General features: G+C 44.6%; 1 protein-coding gene across 2 annotated transcripts in view; it reads left to right on the top strand.

The window, feature by feature from the left end:
* SYT16 (synaptotagmin 16) overlaps positions 1-17,886 on the top strand; it is a 143,472-nt gene that overhangs the window by 7,157 nt on the left and 118,429 nt on the right. Inside the window, exon 1 of one of the 2 annotated variants that reach the window (XM_048855740.2) lies at positions 5,014-5,200. The exons of the other annotated variant lie outside the window; for it this stretch is intronic. Within the exon in view, the coding sequence (XP_048711697.1) occupies positions 5,188-5,200 (13 nt within the window). The 5' untranslated portion in view covers positions 5,014-5,187. Of the gene's footprint in view, positions 1-5,013; positions 5,201-17,886 lie in introns of those variants that run through there. 2 annotated transcript variants of the gene reach the window in all.

Below are 17,886 nucleotides of genomic sequence, written 5' to 3'. Positions count from 1 at the left end.
AATTCATTTAGTTTCTCTGCAATGACTTCATGGTCTTTAAGTGCTCCTTTTGTATCTTGATCGTCCAGGGGCCCCACTGGTTGTTTAGCAGGCTTCCTGCTTCTGATGTACTTAAAAAACATTTTATTACCTTTTGGCTAGCTGTTCTTCAAACTCCTTTTTGGCTTTTCTTATTACATTTTTACACTTAATTTGGCAGTGTTTATGCTCCTTTCTATTTACCTCACTAGGATTTGACTTCCACTTTTTAAAAGATGCCTTTTTATCTCTCACTGCTTCTTCTACATGGTTGTTAAGCCATGGTGGCTCTTTTTTAGTTCTTTTACTGTGTTTTTTAATTTGGGGTATACATTTAAGTTGGGCCTCTATTATGGTGTCTTTGAAAATTGTCTATGCGGCTTGCAGGGATTTCACTCTAGTCACTGTATCTTTTAATTTCTGTTTAACCTCCTCATTTTTGCATAGTTCCCCTTTCTGAAATTAAATGCCACAGTGTTGGGCTGTTGAGGTGTTCTTCCCACCACAGGAATGTTAAATGTTATTATATTGTGGTCTCTATTTCCAAGCGGTCCTGTCCTGCTCTCCACACAGGACTAAATCGAGAATTGCCTCTCCCCTTGTGGGTTCCTGTACCAGCTGCTCCAAGAAGTGTGATAAGCATATCAGAAATAGTGAAGTATTGATAACTGATGATTACAAAAAAATGTAGTAAGAAGTCCTGGTGATTAGTGTTTTATGGTACAGCTGCTGGGCCCTGACACTGACCTATGACAATTGCTTGCAGGACTGCATGTGTGTTTTGTGTTCAGAACATTGCTGGAATGTTTGGTATATCTAAACATGACTTGCAAAGCTGTTGATTATATTCCTGTGTGGTTGTTGGTGAATCAACAAACTAGTTTGGTTAAAAATAGCTGTGTCCTGATCTGAGAAACACTATTGAAGATAAAAGTTGATCTGAGAAGAACCTAACATAATTTGTAAGCTAATGCTTCCTGGACTATACAAAAGTGGCTATCCATTTTAAATTCCATTTAGATGTTAGCTATGATATTTATCCAATTGGCGAGCTGGATTTCAGCTTTAAAATCTAACTGCACATTGGGAGTAGATTTTTATGAATTTACCAGCCATGTTGTCAGAACAGCTGCAAAGCTGGCTGAACTGACCATCTGAGGATTCCCCCTGAGTGAGGAAAGTTGTGGATGGAGTAAAGCTCTCATAGTGGCCTCTAGGGCTACAACCTCTCATAGGGGCCATTCCTGGCAGAAAGGGGGCATGACCAGAGCATCTCTATTTGTTGGTGAATCCTGGTGGCCAGCAACAGCCAGGCATATGTTAGAGGAGCCCTGAGGCTGCACTGATTTATATTAGTGATCCACCAATTGTCCTTTTTGTCTCAAGGATTGGGGGTGAGGGGAATAAAGAAGGGAGTGAATGACAATCTTGGCCCCACCAGAGGCTGCACCATTGGGCAGGGCCAGTGAGTACCAAAAAACCTGAATAATTTTAATGCATATCTAATATTAGGGGTCTATTCTTACAGTATTAGATCCATCCAGTATTAGATCCATCATGAGACTCTTATCAAATGAAAGCTGTTCCAAGAGGGAATAAACTGTAAAGAAAAGAGAAAGGAGAATTGCTACAAGAACACCAATCTGTTAAAGTAGTCACTTTTAAGTACTAGAAAATGTTGGCTGTTTCTGTATTGAAGATGAATTCCAGATCTTCTTAAAGTTTTTTAAATTGACATTTTAGTATTTTTCTTGTTTCTTTACATGGGGTTGATTGTGACCATTAATAGTTTTTTATACACCGGTTCTGGATATTTATTTTGAAGGTGCTTTATTGAATTTACATTACCTGAACCTACTCAGACGTTAATCCTGGAGTAGGCATGTCTCTGTGTTTTCAGGGAGTTGCACAGAACATAGCTACAAAGGATCACAGGTTTCCAAACATGTTTCTAACTTTATATGCCTACTTATGTGGGTTGAATCATCTGTGTGTAAATGTGACAGATTTTTAGACAACTGTTACCTGTTTTATGGACTCAAACCTTGTTTGTTATGAAACACTTTTGTAGATATAAAAGTAGAGTGGATTATTTTAAAAACAATGTAAAATGCTTTGACTTGTTTGAGAGGCACAGTGACATTAGAAGGCAGCTTTTACAAGGAAGCCTAGGAAAGTCATTGCCACAAGATGTTGAAGCAAAGAGCATAGACAGGTTGGAAAGAGAACTGGAGATTTAGAGAAACAAACAGAATACCGACAGTTACAAGTTTTAGGCTCCAATTTGGCAAACACTCATGCCTCTGCTTAACTTTACCATGTGAATTTAGCCCTGCTGATATCAGAGTTGGGGCCAAGCCCGGGCTGTAGCTCGGGGGAGGGGGGTGTGGACAAGGGTAAGGGTGAGCCAGCTGGCACCACAGCTGCGGACGAGAGCTGGGTCCCTGCGCAAAACCTGGGGGTGCTGCAGCACCCCCGCACCTTTAGTTCCCGCCCCTGTGACTGAACGGGTATGTAAAGGCCTTTAGTTTGAATTGGACTTAAGTGAACAAGTGGGTTTATCTGAACAAGTCACCCCCGGTGATGGGCGTGGGATAAGAACTTGAGCAGAATAATAATCTTTTGAGGGTGAGGGAGAGGGAAATCCACAGGAAAATATGGCTCTGTTACAGCCCCCATCTACAGAGCCTGTTGTTTTTTTAGCTCGAGATGTAGAAATGCATTTTTAGCTCTAGAGTTCCCTGCTTCAATCCCTGGTGCCAGGCAAGATGGCTGCCATCACGTATGCATGTGCAAAGGGTGGGGATGAGATCTGGCAAATGAACACGTGCTCAAAAATTTGCAGGCAGGATTAGTGGATGTCTGTTAAAAACAGGCTGTCACTGTTCAGAACATTTGAAGTCTCTCTCTCTGGCCTGGTGACCTACCTCGTCTCTCTGGATGGCATAAAGACATTAGGTTTGTGGTATTGCTGGAGATGATTCCTGCGACTTTTGGCTGGCATTGGGTAAGCACCATGTATTCTGCTGTCTGAGAAGGGAGTGCACCAGCCCATTGAATATGTGTGTTAGATACAAGACTTCAGATAAAACACAATTGTAGAAGACTTTACTGAATGGGGTTACACAGGTCCATATAAAAAATGCTTCCTTTGACTTCTTTGCAGATATCCAGTATCCTCTCAGATGTCTTGATTTTTGTTGTGTAAATCATTATTGTGTCATTTGATGTTCTGTTGACTGAATTCTCACTCTCCAACTGGAGACTTGTATTGTGTCTGCCTGTGGTGATTATAAAGCAAATCTTGAAAAATGCCTGCTTAGTTAAAAATATTGCTTGAGATCATTGGTCTTTTCTTAATACTCAGGACACACTGAATTTTCTGAAAGAGCTTTTGTTTGTGCTTACAACATGTCTCTGTGGAATAATAATATATTTTTAATTTGGCAGTGTAATCAGAATTTAGAACCCAAGGAGGACTGGTTACCCCATGGAATTAACATTGTTCTCTGTGGAAATATGCAGCTGTGTGCGCACCTCTGGAAGTAGGAGTGCAGGGGGTGTGATTCTGCTGAAGAAATGGTAGACAATTAAAGACGGTAGGCAGCATTCGTCACATTAGAGAGAGCTTAATGGGCTCTGTCATAAATATAAAGGGAAGGGTAAACCCCTTTGAAATCCCTCCTGGCCAGGGGAAAGCTCCTCTCACCTGTAAAGGGTTAAGAAGCTAAAGGTAACCTCGCTGGCACCTGACCAAAATGACCAATGAGGAGACAAGATACTTTCAAAAGCTGGGAGGAGGGAGACAAACAAAGGGTTTGAGTCTGTCTGTATGCTGCTCTTGCCAGAGACAGAACAGGAATGGAGTCTTAGAACTTTTAGTAAGTAATCTAGCTAGGTATGTGTTAGATTATGATTCCTTTAAATGGCTGAGAAAAGCATTGTGCTGAATAGAATAACTATTTCTGTCTGTGCATCTTTTTTGTAACTTAAGGTTTTGCCTAGAGGGGTTCTCTATGTTTTTGAATCTAATTACCCTGTAAGATATCTACATCCTGATTTTACAGGGGGGATTTCTTTATTTCTATTTACTTCTATTTTTTATTAAAAGTCTTCTTGTAAAAACTGAATGCTTTTTCATTGTTCTCAGATCCAAGGGTTTGGGTCTGTGGTCACCTATGCAAATTGGTGAGGCTTTTTATCCAACATTTCCCAGGAAAGGGGGGGTGCAAGTGTTGGGAGGATTGTTCATTGTTCTTAAGATCCAAGGGTCTGGGTCTGTAGTCACCTAGGCAAATTGGTGAGGCTTTTTACTAAACCTTGTCCAGGAAGTGGGGTGCAAGGTTTTGGGAAGTATTTTGGGGGGAAAGACGCGTCCAAACAGCTCTTCCCCAGTAACCAGTATTAGTTTGGTGGTGGTAGCGGCCATTCCAAGGATAACGGATGTAATATTTTGTACCTTGGGGAAGTTTTGACCTAAGCTGGTAAAGATAAGCTTAGGAGGTTTTTCATGCAGGTCCCCACATCTGTACCCTAGAGTTCAGAGTGGGGGAGGAACCTTGACAGGCTCCCCTGGTTGTGATATATCTTTCTCTATAGGCTCCTAAAGAGCTTTGAAAATCTGGCCCCCAAAGTCATATTAATACCTGGTGTGCACTAGCTAAAGCCACCAGTGTGTATTGTGGTCACAGTGCAATGGGTGCATAAACTCTTTCAGTAGACTTCAGGGGTTCAAATAGAATAAATATTAAGCAAAACTTTCAAGTGGATGAGACAGCTTAACATTGGCCCAGTGCTACAAGTGCATACTCAGGTGAGAAACCAAATTGCTCACCTGAATAAAGGTTTGCAGGATCAGGTTCCATGTTGTTCTTTGTTTATGCCCTGGTGATTTATTCCAGATGGTGCTATCATTTCTCTAATGAGCCATCTGCAACATTCTGTAACGTTTTAGTGTCTGAGTGTTCTTTTGATCCTGGTGTACCAGAGAACATCAGAGCCATCCCGTCTGGCTGAGTTCTTCTCCAGCATTGGTGGGCTGTAGGATTACACCAATGTAAATAAGAATGGTAATAATCACCATTGGGGAATGATCTGAAAATGCGAGGCAGCATCTACATTTAAAAGCAGCATCATTGATCTCTTATTTCCTTGAGACAGGTTGATGTCATGATCCATGAGGGTAAGTAGATTTCATGTTCATTTTCCTTTTGTATGATCTATTGCTGATTGCTGTTGTGCATTGAGTGTTTGATCAATTATTCATTAAGGGGTTGATTCTGATCTGTCTGGAAATAAAAAGGAGAGTAACTCCCCAAATCTATCATATTTCTGCCTGCCTGAAAGCACAATTTATGCTGTGTTTTTCTCATACTGTTTTGGCAGATGTGAAATTTCTGCCCAGAAATAGATACATTTGTGCTTCTGTCAACTGTGTTTTGGGCTTAACCCATCAAAATGGCTGTGAATAGGTCCCACTTGTGTATATTTTAATCTACCATGGATCTCATTTTGGCTGCCCAATCCAGAATAGCTTCCTAAATATTTTCCTTTCTAAATGTAACATAGAGCAGTACAGTGACTGATGACAATGTTATATGATAAGTAAACAGTTAACTGAAACTGCAGGTCCAAACAGTTTACTCACGGTGTCTGAGAGGGGGGAAAGGCACTGTAGATGGCATTTGCTCCATTTCTTGTCATCTCTTCATAGCTATTGCAATCACAGATTAGATACAGGCCAGTAATTCTGCATGCTTGACTTGCATTAGAGCATTTTGCATTGTGGTCTGGCTCTCTGAGGTGCGAGGCAAACCGTAAGCTGGCTTTTTGCCTGTGACATACCCCCTAGACTAGGTTGACTCAGAGGCAGAATGTAGACACGCCTTTCGCTTTGCTGGGAGAGAGGAGAGGGATTACGTGGCAGAAACGCTGCAGTCCCCTCTTGCATTTTGTGTGAGACCCTTTTCAATTCATTTGTAGGGTGACCATGTGTCCCTAAAAACTGGGATTTCCTGACTATCCCATTGGTAAGAGGGGCAGATTCAGGTTAGGGCTAGCATTGCATGAAAGGGATCTCTCAGCTGCTCCCTAGGGCGGGGTTGTTTTGTCTTTCTGCAGCAGCCCTTTCTTTTCCTCTGGTAAAATGACTTTTTGCACAGCAGGCATACATACCCTTTATTGGGTTCGAACAACCTAGAAGGGTGGGGATATTTTTTTACCCCTTAGATTTCTCATTAATTGAGGAGTATCGTCCATAATGTGTCAGTCACAGATGGGAAAAACTCCGCAAGGGTGGAGTGTCACCCATCCCCCGCTGCCCACACACACATGATGCCTCTCAGCTCTGGATTTGGCCCGTGCAATCTGACGGAGCTGAAAGATGTGTAAAATCACAGGCACACAGGCAGCTCCATATTGGCTGCATGTCTGAGGAGGTATTTGTGTGTGTTCGTCCTGCACCAACTGTAATGCACAGAATATCGTGCATTACTGACTGGCTTCCCTTCAGAGGGTTGCTTAGGAAGCCTAGTCTACACGACAGAGTTAGGTTGCCGTAAGTTGCTTGTGCGTCAGAATTCTGGGTCTAAAGGTTAGGGCTTTTGTTGCTGTTTTTAAAATCGTTTTTTTGAGCTCGCATGCACATGCATGTGCAAACACACACACACACAGCTACTTGTCCTTGAAATATTGGCTATAAAATCAGTGCTGTTTGTTCTTGTCGAGATCTGAAAAACTCCCTGCGGTGTTTGCAAACCACAGCTTGGATTCTCCCTTGTAGTGCATAGAATCATAGAATCATAGAATCATAGAATATAAGGGTTGGAAGGGACCCCAGAAGGTCATCTAGTCCAACCCCCTGCTCAAAGCAGGACCAATTCCCAGTTAAATCATCCCAGCCAGGGCTTTGTCAAGCCTGACCTTAAAAACCTCTAAGGAAGGAGATTCTACCACCTCCCTAGGTAACGCATTCCAGTGTTTCACCACCCTCATAGTGAAAAAGTTTTTCCTAATATCCAATCTAAACCTCCCCCACTGTAACTTGAGACCATTACTCCTCGTTCTGTCATCTGATACCATTGAGAACAGTCTAGAGCCATCCTCTTTGGAACCCCCTTTCAGGTAGTTGAAAACAGCTATCAAATCCCCCCTCATTCTTCTCTTCTGCAGGCTAAACAATCCCAGCTCCCTCAGCCTCTCCTCATAACTCATATGTTCCAGACCCCTAATCATTTTTGTTGCCCTTCGCTGGACTCTCTCCAAATTATCCACATCCTTCTTGAAGTGTGGGGCCCAAAACTGGACACAGTACTCCAGATGAGGCCTCACCAATGTCGAATAGAGGGGAACGATCACGTCCCTCGATCTGCTCGCTATGCCCCTACTTATACATCCCAAAATGCCATTGGCCTTCTTGGCAACAAGGGCACACTGCTGACTCATATCCAGCTTCTCGTCCACTGTCACCCCTAGGTCCTTTTCCGCAGAACTGCTGCCTAGCCATTCGGTCCCTAGTCTGTAGCTGTGCATTGGGTTCTTCCGTCCTAAGTGCAGGACCCTGCACTTATCCTTATTGAACCTCATCAGATTTCTTTTGGCCCAATCCTCCAATTTGTCTAGGTCCTTCTGTATCCTATCCCTCCCCTCCAGTGTATCTACCACTCCTCCCAGTTTAGTATCATCCGCAAATTTGCTGAGAGTGCAATCCACACCATCCTCCAGATCATTTATGAAGATATTGAACAAAACCGGCCCCAGGACCGACCCTTGGGGCACTCCACTTGATACCGGCTGCCAACTAGACATGGAGCCATTGATCACTACCCGTTGAGCCCGACAATCTAGCCAGCTTTCTACCCACCTTGTAGTGCATTCATCCAGCCCATACTTCCTCAACTTGCTGACAAGAATACTGTGGGAGACTGTGTCAAAAGCTTTGCTAAAGTCAAGAAACAATACATCCATTGCTTTCCCTTCATCCACAGAACCAGTAATCTCATCATAGAAGGCGATTAGATTAGTCAGATTGATTAGTCAGATAGATTAGTGCAGCTGCTTTAGTTCCAATATCCACCAGCAGTGTGCATCCTAAAGCCAGGGTAGCTGATCACAGGAACATCACCCCAGCATAGGGAGATCACCCACGGTACCGAGCTCGGTACGTTAGAGCAGATCTCATTCCCTAGTGTAAAGGGAACCCCCGTCGCCCCCAACTCCTGGCTGGCTTAAAGGTGTCATAGTTGGCTCTAGGGGCACCTGGAGTGTGTGTGGGGTGGGGGAAAAGGAGGGAAGGATGGATAGGAGGGCATAAGACAGGAGTACACAGAGCTCTAGCTGAAACTGCCAGCGGGATAATTAAGAGCAGCTTAATTGTTGTTGTTATGCTAACTTCAGTGGTCCTATGAGGTCCTTATAGGACCACTGTGGGCAGCTGAGGGTTGGCTACATCACTTATACTTTGCCCTGTCCTCCTTCCACATCCGACACATCCACTGCTATCCTAACAGACCCCCTATGTTTAGGTCACCTTTTCCACTGCCTCTGCCCAGCTGTGCCTAGTGTGACGATCCAGTTCTCTTTCTAACGGTCAGAGCATGTGTGTCTAACATCAGTTGTTGTTCCTGGCTATGAAGGGTAGATTTAATTTCCTCCAGTTCCTTAGTAGGTTCTTCCTAGCTCTCTCTTTAGAGAGTTTTCAGAGAGGCAGCCATGTTAGTCTGTATCCGCAAAAAGAACAGGAGTACTTGTGGCACCTTAGAGACTAACAAATTTATTAGAGCATCGGATGCATAGAATGGAACATATAGTAAGAAGATATATATATACATACAGAGAAGATGGAAGTTGCCATATAAACTGTAAGAGGCTAGTTTCAGAGTAGCAGCCGTGTTAGTCTGTATTCACAAAAAGAAAAGGAGTACTAGTGGCACCTTAAGAGACTAGCAAATTTATTTGAGCATAAGCTTTCGTGAGCTACAGCTCACTTCATCGGATGCATTCAGTGAAAAATACAGTGGGGAGATTTATATACATAGAGAACATGAAACAATGGGTGTTACCATACACACTGTAACGAGAGTGATCACTTAAGGTGAGCTATTACCAGCAGGAGAGTGGGGGGGGGAACAGGGGGAGGGGAGGGAAGAAAACCTTTTGTAGTGATAATCAAGGTGGGCCACTTCCAGCAGTTGACAAGAACATCTGAGGAACAGTAGGGGGTGGGGGGAAATAAACATGGGGAAATAGTTTTACTTTGTGTAATGACCCATCCACTCCCAGTCTCTATTCAAGCCTAAGTTAATTGTATCCAGTTTGCAAATTAATTCCAATTCAGCAGTCTCTTGTTGGAGTCTGTTTTTGCAGTTTTTTTGCTGAAGAATTGCAACTTTTAGGTCTGTAATCGAGTGACCAGAGAGATTGAAGTGTTCTCCGACTGGTTTTTGAATGTTATAATTCTTGATGTCTGATTTGTGTCCATTTATTCTTTTACGTAGAGACTGTCCAGTTTGACCAATGTACATGGCAGAGGGACATTGCTGGCACATGATGGCATATATCACATTGGTAGATGTGCAGGTGAACGAGCCTCTGATAGAGTGGCTGATGTGATTAGGCCCTATGATGGTGTCCCCTGAATAGATATGTGGACACAGTTGGCAATGGGCTTTGTTGCAAGGATAGGTTCCTGGGTCAGTGGTTCTGTTGTGTGATAAGAGGCTAATTAATTAAGATGAGCTATTATCAGCAGGAGAAAAAAATGTTTGTAGTGATAATCAAGATGGCCCATTTAGACAGTTGACAAGAAGGTGTGAGGATACTTAACTTAGGGAAATAATTCAATATGTGTAATGACCCAGCCACTCCCAGTCTCTGTTTAAACCGAAGTTAATGGTATCTAGTTTGCATATTAATTCCAGCTCAGCAGTTTCTCGTTGGAGTCTGTTTTAGAAGCTTTTTTGTTGCAAAATTGCCACCCTTAAATCTTTTACTGAATGGCCAGAGAAGTTGAAGTGTTCTCCAACTGGTTTTACCATTAACTTGGGTTTGAATAGAGACTGGGAGTGGCTAGGTCATTGCGCATGTTGAATCTATTTCCCTATGTTAAGTATCCTCACACCTTCTTGTCAACTGTCTAAATGGGCCATCTTGATTATCACCAGAAAAGTTTTTTTTCTCCTGCTGATAATAGCTCATCTTAGAGTTTGTATGGCAACTTCCACCTTCTCTGTATGTATATATCTATCTTCTTACTATATGCTCCATTCTATGCATCCGATGAAGTGGACTGTAGCCCACGAAAGCTTCTGCTCTAATAAATTTGTTAGTCTCTAAGGTGCCACATGTCCCCCTGTTCTTTCTTTAGAGAGTGTCTGTCTGAGCACTAGTCGCTCACTGGGAGTTATCCATTTGTCCTGTTACAAGTACTCCTTTGGGATCTCTGTTGATGTAGTGGCTAGGGCACTGGACTGGGACTCAGTAGACCTGGGTTCTGTTCCTGGCCCAGCCAGTGGCCTGCTGGGTGACCTTGGGTAAATCGCTTCTCCACCCTCTGGCTCAGTTTCACCATTGATGAATAATACTGACTTTTTTTATAAAGCCCTTTGAGATCTATGTATTATTAGTCATTGGAGGAAGATGAATTAAAATCCAGTAAATAATCACAATGGCTTTTCCAGAAAAGTGGCTGGCCAGGGTTACAGTGTTTCCAACCCAAACATTCAAAAACTGTGAATCTGCTCCCCCCAAAATCCTGAGGTTTTAAACAGTGATACATTTCAGGTCCTTCTGGTTTTTGAGCCTTCAGGGTTCATGATTTCAAGCTTTACTCAGCCATACTTTTTGAAAAATTGTAAATGAAACTTGAGATTCTTATGTAATCACAAGGCTTCAGGAACTGAGGCTTTATTAAAAACAGCACATTTTGTGAGGCTTATGATAGAATCATGAGAGTTGGCAACTCCAGGGTTATTTAAACAGTTGGTGTTTTGGGGCCTGATCTTTCACAGTACTGAGCTCAGATCCTCAAAGATATTTCGATACCTAACTCCCAGTGAAATCAAGAGGAGATAGGTGCCTAAATCCCTTTGAAGATCTGAGCCCGAGTACCTCCAGCAAGTTGCTGAGTGTTGGCCTCGTCTTGTGTTGACTTCGGTGGGTGTTGAAGGCACGTGTTCTTTGCAGAAGGTGCTTAGCACCTCACGGATCAGGCTGCAAGTGGCTGAATACTCATGTGCTTCTGAAGAGAGCTTCACAAAGAGACTTATTGCTTCTTAATGTGATACTTGGCGTCTTTCTATAACCATTAACCACTATAAAATCTCGCTTCAAGCCAAGAGTTATTGCAAATACGTGCCAATTTGTGCAGTGTGTCTGCTGTTAATTTGATCATCATGTGAATGAACCAGCTATTCAAAAAAAAACTTGTCCTTAAGATCCAAGTGTCCTCTGAAATAAACAACTTCTAATATATATATATATATTTTAACTACTTAGCGTTGCCCTGAAAGAGATGAGTTGGGCAAGGGAGGATTGCATTAAAGAGGAACTATCAGGAACTACCCAACTGCTGGAGATGGGGAGGGATCTGAATTACTACAGAGAATAATTTCCCAGGTATCTGCCTGGTGGGTCTTGCCCACATGCTCAGGGTCTAACTGATCTCCATATTTGGGGTTGGGAAGGAATTTCCCCCAGGTCAAATTGGCAGAGTCCCTGGGTTTTTTTTTGCCTTCCTCTACAGCATGGGGCATGGGTCACTTGCAAGTTTAAACAAATGTAGATGGATTCTCTGTAACTTGAAGTCTTTTTAAACCATGATTTGAGGACTTCAGTAACTCAGCCAGAGGTTAGGGGGTCTATTACAGGAGTGGGTGGGTGGGGTTCTGTGGCATGTGAGGTACAGGAGGTCAGACTAGATAATCACGAAAGTCCCTTCTGACCTTAGTCTTCTGAGGGATAATCTGCACCCCCACAACCCTGTCCCGTGAAGTTGGTGCATAAAAGTGTAGAAGCAGACGTCAGTTTATTGACCTGTGTGCCTGTAGACCAGGAGTGGGCAAACTTTTTGGCCTGAGGGCCACATTGGGGTTCCGAAACTGTATGGAGGTCTGGATAGGGAAGGATTTGCCTCCCCAAACAGCCTTGCCCCCTCCCACTTCCCATCCCCTGACTGCCCCCCTCAGAACCTCCCACCCATCCAACCCCCCCCGCTCCTTGTCCTCTGACTGCCCCCTCAGGGACCCCATCCCCTATCCAGTCCCCCCACTCCCTGTCCCCTGACTGCCCTGACCCTTGTCCACACCCCTGCACCCTGACAGGCGCCCCGGAACTCCCTTGCCTATCCAACCACCCCTGTTCTCCGTCCTCTGACTGCCCCCACCGAACCTCTGCCCCATCCAACCGCCCTCTGCTCTCAGGAAACCCCTTTCCCTTATCCAACCCCCCTACTCTCCGCCCCCTTACCATGCCTCTCAGAGCAGCAGGACTGGCAGCCACACTGCCCTGCTGCCTGGCAGGAGCTTGCAGCCCCGCCGCCCAGAGCGCTGGCTGCATGGTGAGCTGAGGCTGCGAGGGAGGGGGGAAGCAGGGGACGGGGCTATGGGCTAGCCTCCCTAGCCAGGAGCTCAAGGGCCGGGCAGGACTGTCCGTGGGCCATAGTTTGCCCACTTCTGCTGTAGAGCCTCTGGCTTGTGGGATCCCCTGAGCAATCTTCAGCTTGTCTGCTGATTTTGGAGTTTTTAAATAGTTTGTAGCTATGGAGATTTAAACAGTTTAGGTACATCGGGGACAGATTGTGCAGGCACCGGGCTCGGGAGATCTCTGCCTTTCATAGCCTGCATGAGGCTCAGCAGTAGCTGTGCTTGGCGGAGCACGGTGGCTGCTCTCTCCCAGCACCTGGCATGCAAGTCACAGTAAAGGGGAAAGGGTGTGGTCAGTGCTTGGCCCGGTTCTGCTCCAGCTGGCTGAGGGAGCAGGTTTCAGCAGCAGCGTCCAAAGGGAGTTTGCACTGCACACTCACTCATCACCTGCGTGCCTTGCAGCAGAGGGAGGGCTTGTGGCTTCTGATGCTCATTCTCTCCAGAGACCCTTCCTCTGGGGGGCATTGCAGCTCTGTGTCACCCCCAGTATGAGGCAGTGCTCATCTAGTATCCGAGGGCCCTGTGTTGTTAGTTATTTGGGAATCGAAGGTGTCAGTGTTTTCTTTTTGAGCGTGGATAGTTATAACTATAGCATCATCTGTTCATATACCGTTATCTGTGGTGGTGTTTGCTTGGTAGAACACAGTGCTGCCACCCCAAACATTCAAACACCAGGAGTCAGCCAAAGAATCTGCAGATTGGCTTAAAAATCACAAAAATTTAAAAAAATGTGCAGTCCTCTTATTTGCTTTCTGATTTCTGAGCCTCTAGGGTGAGCTTGGTTCAAGTCTTTAGGCTTTTCGCTGTAACCATGAGGGCTAGAAACTTAGATTTTAAAATCAGTGAAAGCTGAGGTTCTTGCGCATTTTCTGGGGCTGGAGCTGTAAGAAAAACACCTAATATCCCGAGACCCAGAAAAAATTGCGGAAGTTGACAACCCTGGCAGCGTTCAGTAATGGTTACATTTAAAAACTGGTTTTAATAAATTTGAAAATACATATTCCATGGAGTTCCAGAAGAGGCAGAGTCTGTGCGTGAGAACAGGCATTGTACAGAGAACAGGAACAGATGGTAGCATGCTTATCAAAGAAATCTGTTGGGGTTTCTAATAGAGAAACCTTGAAGTGTATTGCTGCTTTTCAGCTGAGTCCTATTAAATGTAGTAGTAGTTGTAAACTGATAGTAGAGGATATGTACATACCCCCAAGGAAGCTTTTATTAGGCAGAGAACCTGAAAAAGAGTAGGAGAAAATGGAACAGAAAAATTAGCTTGTCTTCTAGATTTAAAGCAACCTTTTCAGCCAGATTTTCCCAAATGATCTCTAAATTTGCATTGCCAGTGCAAATATTTGCTCCTGTGAAAGACAGAATCTGTGAGCATAGAAAGCATTTATATATGCTGGCTGAGTAACTAGACTTCCATCCACTTGATTCGCATGTATAATCCTTCTGCCAAGTGGAGTCCGCAGTGACAAGGGCTGGGTTCGATACCTAGGGGGTCCCTTTTGAACAATACAGCACAGAACCAGCTCAAGCCCCACCCAGTAACCCGGGAAAATTACACATTACCTTTGGGTACCCTCTAAGAGGCAATACTTCCCATCTTGTAAGCACTGAGTCTGTGTTTGGAAAAGAAACTTTTAATAAAAAGGGGAGAATAACCTGGCATTAACTTGGGAAAACGTTGCAAGCAGGATTCATAAGCATAAGACAATGAAGAAAACGCCTACCCCAGAGTACGTTGGGCAGTGTCCTTTGCCTCACATTCTCTTGCGGTAAGAAAGTCCAACAAACAAAAGTTCCTGTAATGTGCCCTTCCTCTCTCCCTCCACCGTACCCCATTCACAGTTGTTGTTGTTGATCAGTGAAGACCCAGAGTTCAAAAGTGCATTCGCATGAGTTCACCTCCCAATACCTGGGGGTGGGGGTTGTGGGAGGAGGCACCTTGCTCTGTGCATCCGAATTCATGACAAATTGCATGCAGCTTGTCTTTTGAAATTGTCATTGGAAAGTTCTCCTGCCCTAGAAGCAAGATTGGCTGGCTGTAACCAGAGATCTGTCTGAAGGCATTCACACCTATCTCATACCTACAGTGATCTATAAATCATTACCAGTTGCATATAAACCTCAAAGTTTAATTTTGTTTATTTTTAATTGGTTCCTATCTTGCAATTGTGCGAGAACCTACAGTTCTGGAAGGGCTTTTAAAATAAGTAGGCTCTTCAAAGTGTTCTTTTGCCCAGTGCTTTGCCATTTCAGACCCTAGCTCCTTAATGTTAATGATGTCAAGTTGAATATGTTTTCGAGGGCAAGAATGTATAAAATGTTGAGCAGCTTGCTGAAAAGACATGAAACACTGGGGAGAAAGCACAAAATGACTGTGACAGTATAGCTGGGAAGAGATTGTGAGATCGAATAGAGTGAGCCACTAGCATATGGCCCACTGCTCTCAGGGAGCATGTTTTATTGAGAGTAAACCAGTGAGGAGAGTTGTACGTAAATGAGAAGCAGGAGTTTATGTCTGACAGATAATGCATGATGAATGTACCTCTTTTCTATACTGCCCAACTGTATCAGTGCAGGCTGTCCTTAAAGAGAGATTTGGAATAACAGAATTCCTTGCGTCTCCAGTTCCTATGTATTGTAGCTGGATCCCTTCCTGTAGGTTTAAATCACTGGAGGAATGGATATTGAGTAAGGCCCAGGCACATGTTCCAGCTTGGCTACAGCCTAGCTGCCACCAATAAACTTCCTCTTTATCATTAGAGCTTGCTGTAGTGGGAGACTGCCACAGCCAGGAGAGTTAGAGGAAGCTGAGTGGAAGAGTGCATCATGCTAGTTCCCTGGGATTTATCTAATCACTTTGAAGAGCTGTAGCAGGGTTAGGTGGCTCTGAAATTCCACTGGGTCTTGCATGAAGTCAGAGCAACAGTATTACTGACCCCAAATGTTCTAAAATTGCCAGGCTCCCCAAAATCATAAGATGGGCTTAAAAATTAGGAGGTTTTAAAAAGTAATATATAATCTATATATTCATTTTGCTGCCTTGTTCCGTGGCCTTGAGAGTGGCCATGGAGCGTGTTTGCCTCTGCAAACATGAGGGCTAGAACATTTTTTTTTTAAATGAAAGCTGACATTGGCTCATAATCACATGCCTCCAGGAGCTGAGGCTTTAAGAAAAACACCAAATATCATGAGACTTGCAGTAAAATCGTGAGTGATGGCAACACGCTTCCTTTGGGTGGAGGGGTCTGTGGTGAGAGCCTCCTGGTGTGAAGTCTCATAGGTTAAAACGATGGCTCCTCTAACCACACTTGTTTTCAATGCCTGCCTTGTGTGAACTGTGCAGAATGCATGGGGCCAAGTCTTTGCATTGTTACAAGACACCAGGAGTGGCTTTCATTCCCAGTGTCCCCTGCCTCCATTTCTGCCACCCAGCTTTGGTCCATTCTATGTTTGTAGCTCTTTCCTTTTCTCCTGGCCTCATCTCTTTCCAGCCTGGCTCTACCAGAGTTACTGCATCTCCTGTTGTCTTGAGTTCTGTCCAGCTCTCCTGTGGGACATGGGGGAGCAGTGCAGCGCTGGACCACCTAGAGTCATAGGGCTAGAAGGGCCTGCAAGATGCAGGATTTGTTGTATCTAAACCAGTGGCTCTCAACCTTTCCAGACTACTGTACCCCTTTCAGGAGTCTGATGTGTGTGGCATACCCCAAGTTTCACCTCACTTAAAAACGACTTGCTTACAAAATCAGACATAAAAATACAAAGTGTCACAACACACTATGACTGAAAAATTGCTGACTTTCTCATTTTTACCATATATTTATCAAATAAATTGATTGGAGGATAAATATTGCACATTTCAGTGTGATACATGGAGCCACATGTGGCTCTTCAGAAGTTGTTATGTGACTCTGGGGCTGGAGCTACAGGCGCCAACTTTCCAATGTGCCGGGGGGTGTTCACTGCTCAACCCCTGGCTCTGCCACAGGCCCTGCCCCCACTCCACCCTTCCTCCCCCCCCCCCCCGTGCCTCGCTCCTCCTCCGCCCCCCACCAATCCTCCTGCATGCCACGAAACAGCTGATCGGGAGTTGTGGGGAGGGAGTGGGAGGTGCTGATCGGCAGGGCTGCTGGTGGGTGGCAGGTGCTGGGAGCGGGGTTGGGGGAAGCTGATGGGGGCTGCTGACTTATTATTGTGGCTCTTTGGCAATGTACATTGGTAAATTCTGGCTCCTTCTCAGGCTGGCCACCCCTGCTTGATCCTGTTTTACACTTGTGAGCCTTGTCTGCAGCCTGAGCCCTGCTGCTTTGGGCTGAAGCATGTAACTTATCTTTGCAGGGCTCCCTGTGGCATTGGATCTCAGGCAGTTGCCCTGCTTGCCACCCACTTATGCCAGCCCTGCACTTGCAAGACCCCTAAACCTGTCCTGTGGACCCCCTCTCCGGGGTCGCAACCCCAGGTTGAGAAACACTGATCTAAATTAGTTGAGTACCCTCTGATAGACCTCTGCATACCCCTGGGGTTCATATATCCCTGGCTGAGAACCACTGGTCTACACTATCACAGACAGATGGCTGTCTAGCCTCCTTTTGAAAACCTCAAGTGAAGACGCTTCCACAACCTCCCAAGGCATCTGTTCCATTGTCCTGCTGTTCTTACAGTTATGAAATCTGTCCTGAGATTTAATCTAAATCTGCTGTGCTGTAGTGTAGTGTGAACCTGTTGCCTCTTGTCTTGTCCTCTGCGGCAAAGGAGAACAACTTTTCTCCATCTTTTTTATGGCAGCCTTTCAAGTATCTGAAGACTGCTATCATATTCCCTGTTAATCTCCTCTTTTCCAAACTAAACATACCCAGTTCCTTCAGCCTTTGCTCACATGGCTTGCATTCCATCCCTTTGATCATCTTTGTTGTTCACCTCTAGATCCTTTCCAGTTTCTCTGCATCCTTTGTATACATTGGTGACCAAAATTGGATACAGTACTCCAGCTGAGGCCTAACCAGTGCTGAGTAGAGTGGTACTATCACTTCCCGTGACTTGCCTGCTATGCCTCTGTTAATACAACCTAAAATTGCATTCGTGCTTTTTTTCCCCTGCAACAGCATTGCATTGCTGACTCATGTTGAGGTGGTGCTCCACCACAACTCCAAGATCCTTCTCCGCAGTGTTGCTGCCAAGCCAGTTATCCCCCATTCTGTATTTGTGCATTTAGCTTTTCCTCCCTAAG

This window comes from Caretta caretta, chromosome 6 (genome assembly GCF_965140235.1).
Source record: "Caretta caretta isolate rCarCar2 chromosome 6, rCarCar1.hap1, whole genome shotgun sequence".
In the NCBI taxonomy this organism is placed as follows: domain Eukaryota; kingdom Metazoa; phylum Chordata; order Testudines; family Cheloniidae; genus Caretta; species Caretta caretta.
Note: the sequence above shows the minus strand (reverse complement) of the source record. Positions and strands in the feature narration are given on the sequence as shown.